The 13,911-nt window shown below is 35.7% G+C and overlaps 1 protein-coding gene across 4 annotated transcripts in view; it reads right to left on the reverse strand.

Annotated features, from left to right (window-relative positions):
* Cul1 (cullin 1) overlaps nt 1-13,911 on the reverse strand; it is a 371,162-nt gene that overhangs the window by 97,239 nt on the left and 260,012 nt on the right. For all 4 annotated transcript variants that reach the window (XM_090405682.1, XM_090405683.1, XM_090405681.1 and 1 more), the window contains one exon: nt 4,203-4,334. In XM_090405682.1, coding sequence (XP_090261808.1) covers nt 4,203-4,334 — 132 coding nt within the window. The remainder of the gene's footprint in view (nt 1-4,202; nt 4,335-13,911) is intronic.

Consider the following 13,911-nt stretch of genomic DNA (forward strand, 5'->3'; position numbering starts at 1 on the left):
TACAGCACTCTTTCCTCCATTCCTAAGCTTCTTCAACAACCTCCAGAATATTTTGCCACCTTCTTGATATTTATTTTCTATATTCTTGCCAAAGTCCTCCCATGACTAAATCTAAAAAACAAATTACTCCAGATATCTGGACTAATTACTTTGAAAAACTCAAACTATTGTTTCAAACTGGTCAAAAAAAAAAAGTGTAACAGTCACCAGAATTAAAGAGTATCAATATATATAAAATTCATATCACATTTCTGCTAGGCAACATCAGAAACAGACTGGCTGAGCACATTCTTAAGAATAGGTTATGCTAGAAGAAAAACTGAAGAATACATATTAGTGCCATGGTTAAGAATTGAAGAGCCAAGTTTGGTTAGGATATTCTTATCTAGTTTTGACAGAGATGAAAGCTTACATCAAAACCAGTATATTTCTTTCTTTACTTGATAGTAAAAAATGATCTAAACTTTCCTTGATGGTAAAATAAACAGAAATGTGACTCATGCCCTAACTAAAGCAACATTTTCGCCTGGATCATCCTTTTAAATCTAGAAAAGCTACAGAAGGTATTTTAAGAAAGTTTTCAATTGAATACACTTAGAGATTTTTCCAGTATTTCATAAGCAAAAAAGGAATTATAAAGAGCAATGTCCATTATATAATAATCACTTATTTCTTAGCTTATTTTCTTTAAATGACAGTTTTTCTCCTTGATCTCATATTCAATCATATTTTTACAGCAAGAATTTTTATTAAAAATATTCTGAACAATTCTGATGCCTGCTAAGATCATGAATCAAATTTCTGTGCTTCTTTCATTAAACAGTCTTTTTTTCTAAATCTAAATTTCTAAATCTGCTTATTTTTTAAATGCAGACTCTACCTGAAAATTTTTCATAACTGCAGATAATGGGAAAAAAAATTGGAAAAAATTATCTCACCAATATATTTATTATTAATATTAAGAGAGACCTCCAGGGAGTCAGAGACTCATCGAGGGAGATCACATACTACACACACCAGCTACCATACTTATTCTTGAATTTATTCACACTGCTTGCACTCACAACATCCAAAGGCAATCCATTCCAATCACGCACCACCCTCCGAGAGAAAAATCTAGCCCTCACACCCTTCTTGGTGGCCTTCACTCTCAGCTTCCAAGGATGCCCTCTAGTCCTTTCCCCACCCTCAATAAATTGAAAAATCCCATAAATTGAAATCCTGTATGACCCTTTCAGAAGTATGTAAGTCGCAATCATATCACCCCTTTTTCTTCTGTTTTTTAATGTCTGCAGTCTACAAATTCTCAATCTGTCTTCCTATTCAGTATTCCACAATCCTGATATCATTTTTAACACTCTCCTTTGTACTCTCTCCAATATATCAGAATCACAATAGAAACAAGGAGACCAGACCTGCGCACAATAGTCCAAGTGAGGTCTTTTCAAGGCCTTGAAAAGAGGCAAAATAACATCCTTATCTTTATATGTGAATGTTCGTTTCATCATTGAAATTATCTTTTGAGTTGTATTTGCAATCTTTGCCACATGGCCCCTGAACTTCAACTTCCTATCTATTAACACTCCAAGATCCCTAAGCCTCATCAGTTTCTTCTAGCCTAATCCCACTAATATAATACAACATTGGACATCTAATCATGCTGAAGTGAATGACTTTATATTTACTGAAATTGTACTGGCACCCATTTTCCCATGCCACAATTCCAGCCTATTCAAATCATTCTGCAAAGACTGCATATCAGCAGCATTTCTGATTCCCCTCCCTATCTCCCTCCCTCCTGTATGTCGCTTGTTAAATCCTTCCCAATATCATTAATGTATAGATTGAATAACAGTGGACCAAACACTGATCCTTGTGTACACCACCTGCTACCACAAACCTTGCAGACTCAGACCCCCCCCCCGTATACCACTTTTTGATATCTGTCAGTCAGCCATTCTCTTATCCATGCTAATATTGTATAACCCAAATCCATTTTCTCCAATTTATGCAGCAGTCTGCCATGCTTAATTCTGTCAAAAGCCTTAGCAAAATCCAAAAGTATCATAGTGTATTCGTTCCTCCTGTATAGTTCAATGGTCACATTGTTATAGTAGAATGTGAGCAAGTTGCTAAAACATGACCTTCCCTTATTAAGTCCATTTCTGAATATTTATAAAATAAAATATTTATAAACATATTTATAAACATTTATAAAATTAAATATTATAATGTAAATTATATTATATTGTAAAAGAACATATTTACACCCTCTGTCCAAAAAGAAACCGAACTTTTAGAAAATAGAAGAAACTAGTGGCACCACCTGTTGCATCTTTTTGTTGTCGAAAGAGACAAGCTTCATTAGTGTTGTGTCAACTGTTTATGACATTTGTTTCATTAGAAGCCGGGTTCTAGTGCTAAGAGTGACAGTGTGTTTTGATGAGCGGTCGGAAAATAAGTTTCAAACAAAGAGCTGCGATTGACGTTTGTGTTAAACTTGGTAAAAGTTTTACCAAAATGCATCAAATGCTTCAAAAAGCATACATTGATGAATACTTATCCCGTACTCGAGTTTATGAGTGGTTTAAGTGATTTCAAAGTGGTCGTGAGACGCTTGAGGACGACGAAAAGCTGGGCTGCCCAAAAATCGGACTGAGCAAAATTATCCAAAAAGGTGATTTCATCAAAGAAAACCCAAAATCGTCCATGAGATTGATTAAAAATGAATTGGGGATTCCAAAATCAACTGTGCACAACATTTTGACCGAGAGTTTGGACATTCATAAACTGAATTCACTATTTGAATTCAAATTGACCCACAAGTTGACCGACAACCAAAAAAATAAGAATTGAATACTGCAAGGACCTCATTGAAACCACTCGTAAGGGCTCAAACTTTCTCGATCGTCATTGGTGATGAAACATGGTGTTTTGAGTATGAGCCCGAAACAAAGCGCCAGAGTGCTGAATGGAGACCACCAGAAGAGGGGGGGGCATCCGAAAACAGTTGCTTGGAGAAGTCAAAAGTAAAGACAATGCTGATTTGTTTCTACGATTTCAAGAGCATTATCCACAAAGAATTTGTTCTGCCTAGCCAAACAGTCAATGGCGAGTTTTATCTCAAAGTTTTGAAGCAATTGATAGCGAGAATTAGTCACATACAGCAGAACATCCAAAGGCAATCCATTCCAATCACGCACTACCCTCCGAGAGAAAAATCTAGCCCTCACACCCTTCTTGGTGGCCTTCACTCTCAGCTTCCAAGGATGCCCTCTAGTCCTTTCCCCACCCTCAATAAATTGAAAAATCCCATAAATTGAAATCCTGTATGACCCTTTCAGAAGTATGTAAGTCGCAATCATATCACCCCTCTTTCTCCTGTTTTTTAATGTCTGCAGTCTACAAATTCTCAATCTGTCTTCCTATTCAGTATTCCACAATCCTGATATCATTTTTAACACTCTCCTTTGTACTCTCTCCAATATATCAGAATCACAATGGAAACAAGGAGACCAGACCTGCGCACAATAGTCCAAGTGAGGTCTTTTCAAGGCCTTGAAAAGAGGCAAAATAACATCCTTATCTTTATATGTGAATGTTCGTTTCATCATTGAAATTATCTTTTGAGTTGTATTTTTGAAAAGTTTTGAAGCAATTGATAGCGAGAATTAGTCACATACATAAGATCTTAAGATCTTATGTCTTTATAAAATATCATTCTTGGTCTTAATAGTACAAAAAAAAAAAAAAAAAAAAATATCATGATGCAGGGAGCTGATAACTTTTGCACGATAATGCAACATTGTGAGACAGTTTTTGAGCAAAACCAAGTTTGTGTGTTTGATCACTTGCCGTATTCACCTGTTGATTACCTAAATCACCTAGTTGATTTAGCACCCTGTGACTTCTTTCTCTTCCCCCGACTTCAATTGCCGATGAAAGGAAAGTGACACCATTGAAAACGTTCAAGCAACAGTAACCACGACCCTCAACAGTATCCCAAAATCAGATATAAAAAACTCATTTAACGAATTGACCGTTCCAAATGCTGTATCGAAGCTGAGGGAGAGTAAATTGATTGAAATAAATTATTTGAATAATTATAATTGGCCTGTGTTTTATTTTTTGTCAAAAGTTCAGTTTCTTTTTGGACAGAGGGGGTATAAAATAAGGAACATGAGAAGTTATTATACACTTACTTTAAGCTTTGATATCATACTTGCTTCTGCATCATCACTAGCAGACATATGCTGTACAAGTCTTTTAGCTAACATTTTGCTGTAGAACTTTTGAAAAACATCCTTATCTTCTATGTACTTGAAAACTATCATCTTTAAATGATAAAATAAAACATTAAACATGCAAAATCTTTTTATGCATGCCTGTTAAGAGAAGTATGACAATTAAGAATGTGCAACTGCTGTTGGTGGTAATATGAACATCAAATGTTTTTTTAAATATTTGAAAATAAATAATACTTTACCTGATGAAAACATCAGGTAAAGTATTATTTATTAAACATACTGTCACATATTTCAGTCTAAAATTAACAGACCATCAGTGGCTTATAAAACAGTTATTACAAGGTAGAATGCAAACAATTGATTTATTCAAAATAGAATGAGCCACATGACGTTAAATCACCGATAGCATTATGCTTTCACTGAAGAAAAAAGTTTAATCATAACAGTGTAAAATAAATTGCATATAACTTATATCATACTCAACAGATCATCAGATAGATGTATCTAGTTGGTTTCTTAAGATCTTATGTCTTTATAAAATATCATTCTTGGTCTTAATTAGTACAAAAAAAAAAAAAAAAAAAAAAAGTTAATGTGTTATCTGAATCAAAACTTCCCCATATTTCTGATAAGGATAGGCAGTCATTCCGATTCAAGTTAGGGCGGTGAAGAACGGCCTCAGTACTCTCCTTAAAAACAAGAATAAACAGGTGTTAGAAATATTACTGTTGTCAGAGCATATTTCCTTAATTCACAAGAGATGAAATAATTTCATCTCCAGGAAATAATTTATGTGAGTGAATCAGTCATAAAAGTCGAAAATCATGTTACCATAAACTAAGCTACCATTACAAAGGATATTAATTATGAGAGTGGTCTGAAAAAGTTCTCGGCCTCGGCCATAGATGGCAACACTATCAGCAAGATTTTTTTCCTAAGCTGGTACATCTCTCATAAGCATCCACGTGAAATTGCAAGCCATTCTATCAAGTAGTTTGTTTTATACAGCTGTCTGAAGCAAATGTGTTGTCTGTATCCCTTGAAATAGATACAATTGAGTATCATGCAGTTATAAAATTCTTTGTAAAAGAAGGTTTAACGCCAAAAGAAATTCATTCAAAGTTTATGAGCACTCTTTTCCTTCATTTTCGACAATTAAGAAATGGGCTGTTGAGTTTAAATGTGACCATACCAGCCTTAAAGATGTCCAAAAAGTGTAACACCAGAAATCATCAGGTGCATGATATGGTATTGGATGACCGGCGAGTCAAAGTGCATGAAATTGCTGAGACAATAGGCATTTTAAAAGAACGTGTAGGATATATTTTGCATGAACAATTGCAAATGAAACTTTGTGCAATATGGGTGCAGCGCTTGCTCACAGCATATCAAGAACGCACTTGCGTGAAAATCTCTGAACAGTGTTTGGAGCATTTTAACAAGAATAAAACTGATTTTGTGCATCAATTTATTACTATGGATGAGACCTGGATTCACCATTACTTGCCAGAATCCAAACAGCAGTCAAAACAGTGGACAGAAGCTGGTTGTTCAGCAAAAAAGAAGACAAAGTCGTTTTCATTAGCAGGAAAAGTCATGGTTTCGGTGTTTTGGGATGCACATTTTGTTTTATTACATTTTGAAATGGGTAAAACAATAACCGGGAATATTATTCCGATCTTTTAAGCAAACTAGATGAAAAAATTCATGAGAAAAGACCTGGTTTGCAGAAGGAAAAAAATCATCTTTCATCAGGACAATGTACCTGCCCATAAAGGTGTTTTGGCAATGGGAAAATTAAGGGATCTGCACTATGAATTGTTGGAACATCCACCCTATTCCCCAGATTTGGCTCCCTCTGACTTCTATTTCTTCCCAAAACTAAAACTCTTCCTCGCTGTTCAGCATTTTTCTTCGAATCAAGAAGAGATTGCAGCTGTAGAGGGGTATTTTGCAGATCTTACCGAGAACCACTACAGGGATGGGATAATGGCACTGGAATAAATGTATTAGTCTTAAGGGAGATTATGTTGAAAAATAAAACTAATTTTGAAATTATAAATTTGTGTTTTCATTGCGAGGCCGAGAACTTTTCACACCTCGTAATGACGGTTATTATTATAATGATCATTTCAAAAGTTCTGCATGTTGTACTCCTGCTGTTAAACCTAACATTTAGCAAAATAAATCTACTGATCCTCAATATAATCTCCATTTTGCCTTATCACTGTTGCCGAATGTTTGGGCAAATCTTGTATTCCATTGAGCAAACTTTTTTGGCTGTGTTTTCTAAGTCAGGTCACTTCAAGAGAAACATCTTCATATTATAATGAATCATTTCTCAGAAAATGGTTCTTCCAAGTTATGGAACAGAAGTTCAGAGGTTTCATGGCAGAATTGGCAGGGGGGGGGGGGTAACAGAGCACTTGCAATCCATGCTTCATGAGAAGCATGTAGCCTTGCATTGTCATGTAACATCTAGTGAAAATGCCATGTACCATCACAGGAAGCCCTATTTCAGGTATAGCAGAATGAGCAAAAAAACTTCACCTGATGGCCTTGAACAAAAAACCTAAAAGGCACTGTACAACTTCCATTTGGAAAGGAAGCAAGTTTTTTGCTACCAGATGGAGTTAACATTAAAAAGTTAACTGGCTTCCCTTTTCCAGTTCTGCTGATTTATCTGGAAATGAAATGTTTGCTATAAACGATATTCTAATGTAAATCACTCATTTACCAACCAGAATACAGACAACCATCTAACCAATACTTCATATTTCTTTGTTTTTTTCCTCTTTGCAATTCAGATCATAATTGTGCATGCATCCTTGTCTATTTGGGTCATTAGATTAGCAGAAAATCAAGTTTCAGAAGTCAAAGATGGCAGTTAAGTCAGGAGAGAGAGAGAGAGAGAGAAAGAGTAGTCAAGACCGCAGGTGAAGATTACAAAATGCAACAAGGAAACTTTGAGACATAGTAAGCCAAAAATTAAAAGATTCTAGATTTGGCTTTCTCTGGCATGGATTATTAAACTGACTATTTGATAGTAAATTCAAACACACAAGGATCAAATCTAGGTATCTAAGTGGTGATGTACTGTTTTAAGATACTGAAGCATTTTAACAAGCGACTCTTTTTCATGGTTAATACTAGTGATATGAACATGATGCCAATTATGTACTTTTGGATACTTTTTTTTTTTTTGTTCATTAGTAAAATACACTTGGAAGAAAGCAAAACAATGAACTCACAATCTGCCACACCATAAAATGAATATTAAACAAATATGCATCAACTGTATTCTTTCACACCCACCAATTGATCCACTTTTTTGCTTATTGTAATAAATTTAGTTTAATCCTTTATACAAGTGTGAGCAAACAAAGTTTGCACCTGAAAGTATCTTCAGGACTGGGGTACGGTAGTACAACACCGGGCAACTCGTTGCAAAGGTGGCGCAAGCTAACAATTCTCCTATCTCGGTATCTCCCATAATGCAAAATACATCTACTTGCAGATATGTATAATGTTATGCATTAAGGGAAGGGCCACTACCCAGACTAATTTCGACCTTTATTGAGATCTCTTCAGTGGGAGCCAGGCCCAAGTGGAGATGCCAGGCAGAAGCATTTGCAAGGTCATCTCTACTCACAGGAGTTGCCAAACGGTGTGCCACCTTTTTATTAAATTACTCTGGATTTAGAGATAGATGTTGAAAGTTTATTTTTCACTTGGTTAGACTATAAAACATCTTTCTCTAAATCCAGAGTAATTTAATAAAAAGGTGGCACACCGTTTGGCAACTCCTATAGGTAGAGATGACCTTGCTAATGCTTCTGCCTGGCATCTCCACTTGGGCCTGGCTCCCACTGAAGAGATCTCAATAAAGGTCGAAACTAGTCTGGGTGGTGGTGGCCCTTCCTTTAATGCATAACATTATACATATCTGCAAGGAGATGTGTTTTGCATTATGGGAGATACTGAGATAGGAGTGATGTTATCTTGCTCCACCTTTGCAACGAGTTGCCTGGTGTTGTACTACCTTACCTGGCTTTCACTGAAGAGACCTCAATAAAGGTCGAAACTAGTCTAGGTAGTAGCCTTCCCTTAATGCATAACGTTATACATATTCACAATTAGATGTGTTTTGCATTATGGAAGATACTGAGATAGGAGTGATGTTAGCATGCTCCACCTTTGCAACGAGTTGCCTAGTGTTGTACTACCTTACCCCAGTCCTGAATATACTTTCAGGTGAAAACTTTGTCTGTTCACACTTGGATAAAGGATTAAACTAAATTTATTATAGTCTAACCAAGTGAAAAATAAACTGTCAACATTTTTGCTTATTGCTTGAAGATTTGTTTTTGTTTCTAATTAGACAGAAAGAACTCCTGCATTTAGTTTGGTCTCATGATTATGAAGGCAGCAACAAAAAGGGATACAATAAAACATTTTATGGTCACATGTTGCAGGTGACAATGCCAAGAGGTTACACACTCAGAATACTAAGAGATGTGCATCACCATCAACTGTGAAACATTATCATTTTCAAAGCATGCACAACATTCCATAAAAGTAATTGATCTAAAAAAGGGAATTTTATTGCTACAAGTGGCATGCTGATATATGTGAAACATGTACTAGCAAAAATGATTTGTGAGAAGGCATAGACAAAAAAATATAATTTGTACATTCAAATTTAAAGAAAGTTATGAAGGGATTTAGGCATTCTAAGAATAATGATAGGATCAAAAAAACTACAAAACACGAGGAGGGGAACACACAGCAAGTAAAACAGCTTAAGGATCAAAGCTGTATAACTGAGAGGAGACCTCCACATAGCCTTTAAAGGAATGCTGAGAACTGACCAGGGCTTCTGACCTAATGTCCAATCCTCACTTTCTCGTGGTGAACCCTGTTGGGTATCTACGTTATTGAACGAACGAGAATGGGCTAGCAATTTGGGATTTAGCCGACCAAATTGCATTCTTATTGGTTCAACCAAAATAAAAAAATTATGGTACGACATGACAAAATTTCATGCCGGCTGGGGCATCGCCCAGTTAAACAAGGACCCCGATTTTTCGCCAGGGAACGAGGGCGAACAGCGAAAAGTCAGCTACTGGAACAAATCTGAAAACAAACCCCAACTCAACATCACCAGAGTTAAAGATCGGTACTATCAACATAAGAAGCCTGAATGGCAAAGAAATGGAGCTAGCTGAGGAATTAGATAAGTACCAGATCGACATAATAGGTGTGACTGAAACTAAAAAGACAAAAACTGGTGAGATCTTTCTGAGCAATAAATACAAAATGTTATATTCAGGCAATGACAATCAAGGAAAAGAAGGAGTAGATATAGTATTCAACACAAAATAAGAGGCTAATCTTCTTGAATGGCAGTCAGTCTCAAGTAGAGTAATGTGGGCAAATATGAGAATGGGGAACTGGACAATGAGACTTATTTGTGGCTATGGTCCCACAGAAGGTTCTACTAAGATAGTAGTGGAGGGATTTTTTGAGGTTTTAGAAAAAGCAACTAACACAATGAAAAAGGAAAAGTTGGTCCTTGTTGGGGATCTAAATAGCAGAGTAGCAAGTGATTGTCAGACATACAAAAATATTTTGGGAAAATTTGGAAAAAAGAGCAAAGCTAATAATTATGGCAAATATCTGTTGGATTTCTGCTCAGGACATGGACTGGTTATTAGTAACACCATGTTCCAACATAAAAATGTGCACAAATTCCCATGAAGAGAAAAGGCAAGGAATAAGAAAAGTCTCATTGACTATGTTATTGTTGATAGTGATGTTTTCTCTCTGGTGCAAGACACCAGAGTGTACAGAGGATTTGAAGTTGAAAGCGATCATTATTTAGTCTTGAGCAGGATAAAATTGAATTTCATATTCAAAAGAATAACATGTAAGAAAGTTTTAAAGTGAATAAAAGTTGAGCAGCTCTCAGATGTGAACTACAGACTAAAATACACAAAGATTTCAATAATCTTTGTGTATTTTAGTAAAAAATGAAAGAGTTTGAGAACAGGAATCAAACCTTGGAGATTCAGTGGCAAACTCTGAAGGAAACATTGATTCTGCCAGAGAGGCATGTGGTGAGGTTGTCTGCAAGGATAAAAAAATCAGAACTCCTTGGTGGACACAGGAAGTTAAAGAGGCAGTGAAGGAAAAGAAGAAAGCATATCAAAAGTTACTGTCAAATAAGTCAGCTTGTTTTCTTAGAGAATACAGAGACAAATGCAAGAATGCTAAACACTGTGTAAATCTAGCTAAACAAAAGTCATGGGAGAACTTTGGCAAGAATATAGAAAATAAATATCAAGAAGGTAGCAAAATATTCTGGAGGTTGTTGAAGAAGCTTAGGAAAGATTGCTGTAAAAGGGCTTAGAGATGATAAAGGTGACATGAAAACGGGAGAAAGAGATATCCTTGAAGTATGGAGTAATTACTTTGAAAAACTGCTAAATGAAACAAGCAGTGATGACAGCGCAGTGGTAAAAAACACTGACCAGGCATGCAGTCAGGAATACATATCCATACTTGAAGTAGAAAAAGCCATCAAAGGCTTGAAATGTGGAAAGGCAGCAGGAGTAGATGATATTCGTCCAGAAATGCTGAAGTATGGTGGTATAAGAGGCTTACAGTGGCTGCACTGCATAGTTCAGAAAGCCTGGGCAGAGGGACGAATTACCGATGATTGGAGTAGAGCTCTCATAGTACCCATATATAAAAAGGGAAATAAAACTGAATGTGAGAATTACAGAGGTATTTCCCTACTGAGTGTTCCTGGCAAGATCTATGCAAGTATACTTGAGAAACGGTTGAGAATTGTGGAAGAAAAGCTTGGTGAAGAACAAGCTGGATTCAGGCCAAATAGAGGCTGTCAGGATCAGATCCTCACTTTACGACAAATAGTCGAGAAAGCATGGGAATATAACAGAGATCTGTATTTAAGTTTTGTCGATTTGGAAAAGGCATATGACAAGGTGCCAAGAGAGAAGCTATTCAATACACTACAGTTATATGGTGTCAATAGGGCATTACATCAAGCAATACGTAGCCTTTATTTGAGTTGTAAGTCAGCAATTAGAATTGAAGTACAGGAAGATGGTTTAATGTGAAATCTGGTGTGAGACAAGGATGTACATTATCCCCTCTGTTATTCATTATCTATATGGATCACATTATGAAGGAAAGTGGTATTAAACATGATATCAAAATTGGAGATGTTAATATCAGCTCTTTGATTTATGCGGATGATGTTATACTTCTAAATAAATCCGCTACAAGTCTGCAAGATTCTCTGACTAAATTGAATAACTGTTTTAATAGATATGGTATGAAGGTCAGCAATAAAAAGACCAAGACAATGAAAATAGGCAGAATCACTGAAAATGTCAACTGTGTTGTGAATGGAGAACCTGTGGAACAAGTGAAACATTTCAGCTACTTAGGCATGATTTTTACTGAAGATGGTAAATTAAATATAGAAATAGACAACAGAATCAACAAAGCTGGTATGGTTGGAAGTCAATTGAATAAATTCATATGGAATAAGAGAGAAATTAGTCAGAACATTAAATTAGCTGTATACAAGACAGTGTTCAAACCAGTTTTAACTTATGGATCTGAGAGCTGGGTCAGAAGTAAAACACTTGACCAAAGACTAGAGACCGCAGATATGAGAGTCCTGAGAAAGATTATAGGTGTGAACAGATGGCATCAATGGCAATATCATATTAAAAACGAGAGAAAAGAACTTGACATTGTCAACATCCAGGAATGCGTTTGCAGAGCCAATCTCAGGTGGTATGGTCACTTAAACAGAATGGGTGAAGAAAGATTAGCAAAACAAGTGTTCTCTGCCAGGTTGGCAGCAAAACGACCCAGAGGAAGACCAAGATATAGGTGGATTGATATGGTAAAAAGTGCCTTAGACGATAGAAATATAAGATCTGATAATGTTGAAGCCTTGACAAGTAACAGACTGATTTGGAGAAAAATTTTAGATAGGAAGTTAGTAATGATGTAATTTTTTTTCATATAGTACTATCATATCCTGTACACCCCTTGAGGGTACATGACAGGAATTTGATGATAATGATGACAAAGTTATTCACCTTCTCAAGCAATCAACTTCAATGAAACTGATCTCTTCTAGAAAATGATATCAAAAAGAGAATATATTACAAAAGATGAATTGCCTTGGAAAAATTCACAAAGAAGCCACTTACCATTCCAAGAACCACAGAGCCCTGAAGAATGCAATTAAATCAAATTCCAGTAATTTTTTTAAGAGTTAGCTGAAAAGCATGGGTAACTGACAAGGGTAACATAGACAAGCAGACATTAAAAGAATTCTGGAAGAATTAGAACAGACACTATAGATAATATTAGCCAAGTGTGAAAGAATCAGGGTTAAATCAATGTCAGCAGCATGAAAAAATGTGTGCCTCCAAATTGTTCCCAATTTGAAAGTTCAAACCCAATGGGAAAAAACTGAAGAAAGAAGTTCTGACATAACTTTGTCAATGTAAAGGATTTCTTCAAAGAGATCTTTGGAATGAGACTGGAAAGTCCCATATCTCCCTAAGTCACAAAAGACCAAAATTTACTTAACTTGCATCAGAATTTGTATAAACAGTAAAAGAACTCAGTGCAAAATCTGAAAGAAATGAACAAACTGAAGTCATTGTCTTATATAATCCTAAACATGACAGAGTACTGAAGTGTAATAATATCTCTCTTTTAATTCTATGATGATATTATTTATTTTTTGTATTTTACGTCTGACTGCGCCTTCGTAATGTCTTTGTCTTATCAGTTGTAATACCAAGTTTATTGTCGTTGCTTGAGCTAGTCCTTCATGCACAAAACTTGATTATTCTTAATCCTTTTAGTCTATAGTTTTACCCCTCCCCCTTCTCTCAAGGCTGTAAGCAAGCTATTTCACGTGCTTGTGCTAAGAGATAGTTTCGTGTTTTATTTAAATTAATGAACCAGTTATTAATGAACCTCCAATTAGAGCAGCATCTGGTAGATGACACAATCATGTTCCAACCGTGTGGTTTAAATTGTTCACATTAAAAGTTTAAATTCCAATAGTTCAAATTATGTAGACACAAACTTTGGTAAACACTGGTATAGATAAAATGATAGGCAAAAATCATAGGCATGTATGCATTTTAACGAAAGGAACAGACCATTTAGGTTGGTGTAAGCCAAGATCCATTTCAACTGCTTTATTTACTGTTGTATAGTCCTAACAATGGTTTAGAAGTAATACCACTATGAATAGCTAGACTATCAGAACTTTTTCCTACCAAGAATTTCAAAGTTAGGAAAAAGCACTACTACTCACAGTACTTCAACTAGATGCCAGACTAGTTGTTCAAGTAATTTGAAAATGACTCTTTAGATGGAAGGTGAATTTCATTACCCAGTATGAGACTATGAGAAATCCAAAGAAACAGGCATCAACTACAAAGAGTAGAAAGTAGACTAAATGATAATTTAATAAGCAGGCCTCTAAGCAACACACAATCAAATGCTCTGGAAATTTTAAGAGCAACCTCAACTTTCTGAGCTTTTTCATGCCTTATGTCCAAAGATGGGCAATGAATAAATAAGTTATTATTAT

Source organism: Typopeltis vanoorti, chromosome 15 (assembly GCF_054136105.1).
Source record: "Typopeltis vanoorti isolate ZY-2024b chromosome 15, IOZ_Tvanoo_1.0, whole genome shotgun sequence".
NCBI lineage: Eukaryota > Metazoa > Arthropoda > Arachnida > Uropygi > Thelyphonidae > Typopeltis > Typopeltis vanoorti.